The 9,052-nt window shown below is 40.0% G+C and overlaps 1 protein-coding gene across 1 annotated transcript in view; it reads left to right on the top strand.

Annotated features, from left to right (window-relative positions):
* Window positions 1-9,052, top strand: part of LOC106876375 (methyltransferase-like protein 27) — a 31,430-nt gene extending 22,378 nt beyond the window's left edge. Inside the window, exons 3-5 of the mRNA XM_089363128.1 lie at window positions 1,261-1,399; window positions 6,211-6,303; window positions 8,659-9,052. Of these exons, the coding sequence (XP_089219254.1) occupies window positions 1,261-1,399; window positions 6,211-6,303; window positions 8,659-8,843 (417 nt within the window). The 3' untranslated portion in view covers window positions 8,844-9,052. The remainder of the gene's footprint in view (window positions 1-1,260; window positions 1,400-6,210; window positions 6,304-8,658) is intronic.

Raw genomic sequence — 9,052 nt, 5'->3', positions numbered from 1 at the left:
CTATGAGAAAACCAGCACCATGATGTAATTCACTCTGCCAGAAATTCGAAAACGACATGTACTGCTTGGTATTCACACTGGAAGCTCCAATACAAACATTTCAGAATGTTTGGGTGTCAGTCTGAGAACATATACCAAGAGTAATAAAAATCAAACATCCAGTCAACATCATGTGTTTGGGGTGATCACTAGTGATGGCGACAGTATGCCTCCAGTCATCTTCCCACTTGGCCTCAGTCTCAACATGGAAGCCTACATCAAGTGCCTAAAAGAGGTAGTGCTGCTCTGGGTCAAGAGGGTGGCTGCTGGAAGTCCCTATGTCTGGCAACAAGACTCTGCACCATGCCACATAAGCAGGAGAACCCAGTCATGGCTATCAGACAATTTCTGTGACCACATCACCTCTAACATCTGACCACCTAACTCCTCAGACTGCAACCCCCCTTGATTATTATGTGTGGGGCACAGTTGAGTGAGAGACCAACAAAACTCCTTGTAACACCAAAGATGAACTGAAGGCAAGAATTATGGAAGCATTCACTAACTTAAACAAGGAGACCATCTATAAGAGTTGCAGGAGATACTGAAGTCATCTGGAGGCTGTAGTTGAAGCCAATGGCAATTTTATTGAATAAATTTATTCTTTAGTATTTCAAGATATTTTTATGTAATTTTGATAAATATATCTGTTAAAATGAGATGTCAGAGTTATTTTCATTTTTGCGTAATTTAGAAAGTTTGCTCACTGCATATATATATAATTTTATACATATATATGTATGTATATTTATATGTATATATATATATACATATACATATATATAAATATATATATATATCTATATATATATATATATATATATAAATATATATATATATATATATATATATATATATATATATATATATATATATATATATATATATATATATATATATATATATATATATATATATATATATATATATATATATTTTCTCCTTGTTTCTCTCCTTGTTTCTTTCTGTGTTCATTTCAGTTGAAGAGCGTAGGCTCGAAATGTCAAAGACTTTCTCTATTCCCGAGCGTTATACTAATACATCCATTTGTTGTTTACACCACCTGTCTTCGTCTGTTGTGTTTTTCATAAATTCTCCCATATATATATATATATATATATATATATATATATATATATATATATATATATATATATATGTACATACATGCACACATATGTATATATTGGTTGACATGAAATTTTTTTTTTTTTTTTGCAGTTAAAACAGTTTGGTTTCACAAATGTGGATGGGATGGATGCAGCTCAGGGGATGTTGGAGAATGCTGAGAAGAAGAGTGTCTACCAGAACTACATTTGCTCTATGATTGGCGAAGGTTCTGTCCATGCCATTCCAGAAAGTAAGTGTGTCACCACCCATGGTCCAGCTTTAATCTCTACTGCCTCTTATCATGAATATTATTAGCAAAAGTGGTAGTAGTAGTAGTAGTAGTGGTGGTGGTGGTGGTGGTGGTGGTGGTGGTGGTGGTGGTGGTGGTGGTGGTGGCGGTGGCGGCGGCGGCAGTAGTTGTAGTATTAGTACTCTCTTTTATTCTCTTTTATTTGTTTCAGTCTTTTGACTGTGGCCATGCTGGAGCACAGCCTTTAGTCGAGTAAATCGACCCCAGGACTTATTCTTTGGGTGCCTAGTACTTATTCTATCGGGATATTTTGCCGAACCACTAAGTTACGGGGACGTAAACACACCACCATCGGTTGTCAAGTGATGTTGGGGGGACAAACACAGACACATACACAGACATACATATATATATATATATATATATATATATACGACAGGCTTCTTTCAGTTTCCGTCTACCAAATCCACTCACAAGGCTTTGGTCGGCCCGAGGCTATAGTAGAAGACACTTGCCCAAGGTGCTACGCAGTGGGAATGAACCCGGAACCATGTGGTTAGTAAGCAAGCTACTTACCACACAGCCACTCCTGTGCCTAGTAGTTGATGTTATATAACTCCAGGTCAGCTTTAGTTGATGAAAAAACATCCTTGTCTTGGCCAAGCTCTCCATTTTAGGAGTATCCTAGGATTGCATCATACAATGCAGCCCTCATTCTTGCTGTTTTTCTCTGACAAGAGATATGCCTGATGTTTGTAGCAAGTGAAACAACCATGTAGATCCTCTTGTTCATCAGCTTGTTATCATTGTTGTTGTTGTTGCTGCCTGTCAGTGCTGGTGCCACTAAAAAGGACACCCAACGCACTCTGTAAAGTAGTTGGCACTAGGACGTGCATCTAGCCATAGAAACCATACAAAAGCAGACAACAATAGAGCTTTGTGCAGTCCTACAGCTTGCCTGTTCCTGTTGAACTGTCCAACACATGCCAACATCAAAAATGGATGATAAATGATGATGGTGACTTTAAAACACCAACCCACATCTTTAAAAAAAGCAAAACAAGAGTCAATTTTTTGGGATAGGAGGGATATCTCTTTTACTCTCTTTTACTTGTTTCAGTCATTTGACTGTGGCCATGCTGGAGCACCGCCTTTAGTTGAGCAAATCGACCCCAGGACTTATTCTTTGGATGCCTAGTACTTATTCTATTGGTCTCTTTTGCCGAACCACTAAGTTACGGGGACGTAAATACACCAGCATCGGTTGTCAAGCGATGTTGGGGGGGACAAACAAAGATACACACATACATACATATATATATATATATATATACATATATACGACGGGCTTCCTTCAGTTTCCATCTACCAAATCCACTCACAAGGCTTTGGTCGGCCCGAGGCTATAGTAGAAGACACTTGTCCAAGGTGCCATGCAGTAGGACTGAACCCGGAACCATGTGGTTGGTAAGCAAGCTATTTACCACACAGCCACTCCTGCGCCTATGTTTGCTGCTTCATCAGGTTAAGACTCTGTGCAAAAATAATGAACTGGTGTTTCTCAAAGACTGTTTAAAATGTGTCTTTGGCCTCATTGTAATTAAATGTGGTTTTATATATCAAACACAGTGATCTTTCTGTCTGTCCATCCATTTGTCTGTCTATCCACTTGTCTGTCCATCCATTTGTCTGTCTGTATTTACTTATTTCATCTGTCTATCTGTGTACTTATCCATACTATTATCTATCTGTCTGTGTTTGTCTGTCTGTCTATCAAATTTCTTACCTGTTTTTTATCACCTCATTTGTTTACATAGTTAAACATTAAAATTTAAACCAATAGCAAAGTACCTATTGCCTGTTACACTATTTCGGTGTGTGTGTGTGTGTGTGTAGAATAAAGAAAATGAACCCTCACTTGCTGACTCAGTCACTTAACTTTACCATAAAAAATTACTATGAATAGGTGTTTAGCCATAAACAACTAAGTAGGAGAGAGAGAGAGCAAGAGAGAGAGAGAAATAGAGAAAGAGAAATAGAGAGAGAGAGAGAGAGAGAAAGAGAAATAGAGAGAGAAAGAGAAATAGAGAGAGAGAGAGATAGAGAGAGAGAGAGAAAGAGAAATAGAGAGAGAGAAGGAGAGAGAGAAAGAGAGAGAGAGAGAGAGAGAGAGAGAGACGAATGTGTGGGTGTATGTGTGCACATGTGTCTCGGGGCACTGCATAATTGAAAAACAGAAAATAAGAACAACTGGAGAAGGTGACTATTTCCCAATCTTCTGTGATGGTCTGTTAGTCATGAATATAAGAATTCAGAAAGTTTGAAGGGGATTAAGGACACCTGTCATATGTCATAAATGTTTGCCAAGGCCACATCACATCACAGCAATGGTCACTACCTCACTCTCTCTTTTTCTCTTTCTCTGCCTATCTGTCTGTCTCTCTCACACACACATACATACAACCCCTCACACACACACACACATTTGTTTGACAATCGCATCAAGGTTCTAAACTTCAGAGCACGTTTTTTCTCAAAGAATTTGTTCTGAATATCAAACTAGACTTATGTTTATTTAATGGTTGATTTTCATTAGTAAAATCAAGATGCCTAGGTTGATATGTTATTGGGTCGTCTGTTCATATGTCACAAATTCAAACTTGTGTTTCTGTGCAGAGACTCTTTATTTGTTGTTGTTGTTGTTGTTATTATTGAGTGAGAGAGCAGTGCATGCCATCAAAGTGACACTGGGGTAAAATATACGAAGCCCATTATACCCATCAAGACTACCCGTCTGATAAGGGTACACATGAACTAAAGACATATGCAAATCTTTCTGTAAAATGTAGATGATATTACCAGAACCGATATTCTTTAGGAAGAATTTTAAACATCATCATCATCATCATCGTTTAACATCCGCTTTCCATGCTAGCAAGGGTTGGACGGTTTGACTGAGGACTGGCAAACCAGGAGGCTGCACCGGGCTCCGATCTGATCTGGCAAGGTTTCTACAGTTGGATGCCCTTCCTAACACCAACCACTCTAAGAGTGTAGTGGGTGCTTTTTATGTGCCACCAGCACGGGGGCCAGTAAGGCAGTACTGGCATCAACCATGCTTGAATGGTGCTTTTTATGTGCCACAGGCACAAGTGTCACTCAGGCAGTACTGGCATCAACCACAACATTGATTTCACATGACTCAACAGGTCTTCTCATGCACAGTATATTGCCCAATGATTGAAGGGTACTCTTAAATGGGGCAGTTATGCAACACTGGCATAGGCCATGACTACGGTCTCACTTGGCTCGCTGGGTCTTCTCAAGCACAGCATATCTCCAAAGGTCTCAGTTGCTTGTCATTGCCTCCATGAGGCCCAATGTTCGAAGGTTGTGCTTCACCACCTCATTTCAGGTCTTCCTAGGTCTACCTCTTCCACAGGTTCCCTCCACTGTTAGGGTGTGACACTTTTTCACACAGCTGTCCTCACCTATATGCAACACATGACCATATCAGTGCAGTTGTCTCTCTTGCACACCACATCTGATGCTTCTTATGTCCAACTTTTTTCTCAGGGCACTTACACTCTGTCGTGTATGTACACTGACATTACACATCCAGCAGAGCATACTAGCTTCATTTCTTTTAAGCCTACGCATGTCCTCAGTGGTCACAGCCCATGTTTCACTGCTGTGTAGCATGGCTGTTTGCACATGTGTCATACCTTTCACTCTGAGTGAGAGGCCCTTTGTTACCAGCAGAAGTGGGAGCTCTCTGAACTTTGTGAGTTTGAATCCCAGACCGGGCTGCGTGTTGTGTTCTTGAGCAAGACACTTTATTTCACATTGCTCCAGTTAACTCAGCTGTAGAAATGAGTTTCGACATCACTGGTGCCAAGCTGTATCAGCCTTTGCCTTTCCCTTGGATTACACTGGTGGCATGGAGAGGGGAAGCTGGTATGCATGGGCGACTGCTGGTCTTCCATAAACAACCTTGCCTGGGCTTGTGCCTGGGAGGGTAACTTTCTAGGTGCAATCCCATGGTCATTTATGACCAAAGGGGGTCCTATATATATATATATATATATATATATAAAGCATCAGTTGTGGTGTGCAAGAGAGACGATTGCGCTGGTATGGACGTGGTGAGAATGGATGAGGATAGCTGCGTGAAAAAGTGCCACACCCTAACAGTTGAGGGAACCCGTGGAAGAGGTAGGCCCAGGAAGACCTGGGCTGAGGTGGTGAGGCAAGACCTTCGTACATTGGGCCTCACCGAGGCGATGACTACTGACCGAGACCTTTGGAAATGTGCTGTGCGTGAGAAGATCCGGCAAGCCAAGTAAGATCGTTGCCAGTGCCCCTGGACTGGCTCTTGTGCGGGTGGCACATGAGATGCACCATTTTGAGCGTGGCCGTTGCCAGTACCGCCTGACTGGCTCCCGTAGGATTTTCGAGTGAGATCGTTGCCAGTGCCCCTGGACTGGCTTGTGCGGGTGGCACATAAAAGACACCATTTCGAGTGTGGCCGTTTTCGTGCGGGTGACACGTAAAAGCACCCACTACACTCTCTGAGTGGTTGGCGTTAGGAAGGGCATCCAGCTGTAGAAACTCTGCCAAATTAGATTGGAGCCTGGTGTTGCCATCCGGTTTCACCAGTCCTCAGTCAAATCGTCCAACCCATGCTAGCATGGAAAGCGGACGTTAAACGATGATGATGATGATGATGATGATGATATATATATATATATATATATATAAATATCTATGTATTGATTCTGTATGTATGTATTGTTTTTCTTGTTTTGTAGGGACCTATGATGTAATCACTATTTCTGGAGGGTTTGGTCCTGGTCATATCACCCTTGAAGCTATACCTGAGATGATTGACTTAGTCAAGCCAGGTAATGTTAACAGCAATGATCATGTCCTTGCTGTTGCTCTTGCTTTTACTTCTTATACCTTTTTATTGTATTAAACCTAGGGGTAAGTTTTTGTTGTTGTCGGTGGTGGTGGTGGTAATTTTTGTACTGATGGTGGCAGTGAAAATGTTGGTGTTGATGTTACTATTGTTGTTGTTGTTTGACCCCAGGCAAGCCCTGAATGAGTAGACTTATCAAAAGTATTCCTGTCATGTCTATTCAGTCTTTATTTCAGAGAATATATCTAGGACTATAGTATCTGTGATCTCACATACATAAAATATGCAAAACAGTGAGGTTTGATTTAAGGGAAACTTGGCTGTTATTTCTAATCATATAGAAGTCTCTTTATGATTTTATAGTTGGTGGTGGTGGTGGTGTTGTTGGTAATGGTGATAATTAGAGAGGGTAATTATGTTAGTGTTACTGTGGCTGCTGGTCTTAACAATGACAGTGTGTTGTTGGTGTTGGTCATGTAATAGCAGTAGGAATTGTAATACCCATGATCTTTTATGGCTGATGTTCAGTGTGAACATCAACATGTCAGTATATGCCATATTTTCTGGCATACAAGTGGAATTTTTCAGATCAAAATTTACAGCCAAAAAAATGGTAGGTCAACTTATACACCAAGATGACTTTGGAGGACTAAAGATTCCATGTGAAATACAGCAGCATTTGGATAGATAGTGATAATGTTTGCATGTTTGAATGGCCGTTGCCAGTACTGCCTGACTGGCCTTCGTGCTGGTGGAACGTAAAAGCCTCCACTACACTCTCAGAGTGGTTGGCGTTAGGAAGAGCATCCAGCTGTAGAAACTCTGCCAAATCAGATTGGAGCCTGGTGTTGCCATCCAGTTTCACCAGTCCTCAGTCAAATCGTCCAACCCATGCTAGCATGGAAAGTGGACGTTAAACAACAATGATGATGATGATGATGTTTACATTACATGTTTACACAATATACCATGTCAACTTACATGCTAGAAAATACAGTAAATCAAAAAAAAAAAAAAAAGAAGTAAGGGATGGAGATATGACTAGGGAACAAAGAGTGATGGAAGAGAAATTACATAACTCTTTTAGAGAAGCAGAGATCGTTAGAAGTAAATAAGAAGCAACAGATCTTTGAGTGAGAGTGAGAGAGAGAGAGAGAGAGAGATTGTAGCATGTTCAGAAACAGTGTTCACTGTAACTGTGCACTTATGCATATGCACACATTTAGCAATTATCATGTAAAGGGAAAATATGCATGCACACATGGTTTTTTCAAGATAAAACCAAATTCTTTAATTGAAGGAATATGAGCAATGCTTACTTGCATGGATGTACACACACTTTGCAAAGAAAGACAAAATTTGCCCACAAGCAAATTTCTACATACTCATCATCATCATCATCACCACCACCACCACCATCATCATTTAACATCCATTTGCCATGCTGGGATGGGTTGGACCATTTGACTGATAACTGGTAAGCTGAGGAGCTTCACTAAGTTCCAATCTGATTTGGCATGGTTCCTATGGCTGGATGCCCTTCCTAATGCCAACCACTCCAAGAGTGAAGTGGGTGCTTTTTATGTGCCAGTCACATGACTCTGGCATCAGCCATGACTACGATCTCACCTTGGCTTGATAAGTCTTCTCAAGCATGGTATATCGTCAAAGGTCTTGGTCACCTGTCACTATCTCTGTGAGGCCCAGCATTTGAATGGTGCTTTTTATGTGCCACTGGCATGGGTGCCAGTCAGATGGCGTCTGCTAGATTCAAAGGAGCCAGTTGGATGTGATAGCATCGAAATCAAACATTTATTTACAGAGACAGCGATTATATATCACCTGAGGAGATACAACTAGGTCCTATTATACAGGTAAATCTATGTTGTATCGAAACATGTGTAGTGGTCATTAAACAGCTGTTGAATCGTACTCCCTCTTCCTTTTGACTCTGTTTATTGTTTCTTTTTTATTTTCACACACGAGGAATGCCTAAGCCTAGAATTGGTAGTATACCATAATACTGCCGGCTATCTGGTGATTCTAAGGGTGAGCGAGCTCTATTTTGTATTCTAAAACATTCTTAATGGAATACACCTCAACTCTGTGTGTGTGTGCTGCGTGTGTGTTCAAAACCAAAAAAGAGAAAAAGATGAAAGAAAAAAAAGAGGAGAATGTTAGGGAAATTTAACTTAGAAACAGCTAATTAGGGAAACATACAGAAAACGTGTGTGTGTGATTTTCTCTTTTAAAATGATAGGGCGAGACTTGAGGGACATATGATTGCTGTTTGTAGCAAGTAAAGTTAGTTATTATTTTTCATTTGTTTTCTATACAGGTGGTTTCATATTCAACATAACCAGGAAAAACCATCTGGATACCTTTGAAGAATACAAAGACAAATGGGAACCATACATTAAGAGTTTAGAAGATGCTGGCAAATGGTGTGAAATAAGTAGAACCATCTTCCGGAATTATTATTTTGAAAAAGATGGCATCATGTTCATACATGAAGTATTATGAATGTCTGTTGAATTGGAAAGTAAAAATGAAAAGAAAATTGTTACATGAACCACCATTTAACTGTTTATGATCACCATTTTATTTTTGTTTTTTGTATATTACTACTATTATTATTGATATTGTTATTATTATCATCATTACTACTACTACTACTACTACTACTACTACTACTACTACTACTACTACTACTACTACTACTACTACTACTA

This window comes from Octopus bimaculoides, chromosome 14 (genome assembly GCF_046866305.1).
Source record: "Octopus bimaculoides isolate indiv1 chromosome 14, ASM4686630v1, whole genome shotgun sequence".
NCBI lineage: Eukaryota > Metazoa > Mollusca > Cephalopoda > Octopoda > Octopodidae > Octopus > Octopus bimaculoides.
Note: the sequence above shows the minus strand (reverse complement) of the source record. Positions and strands in the feature narration are given on the sequence as shown.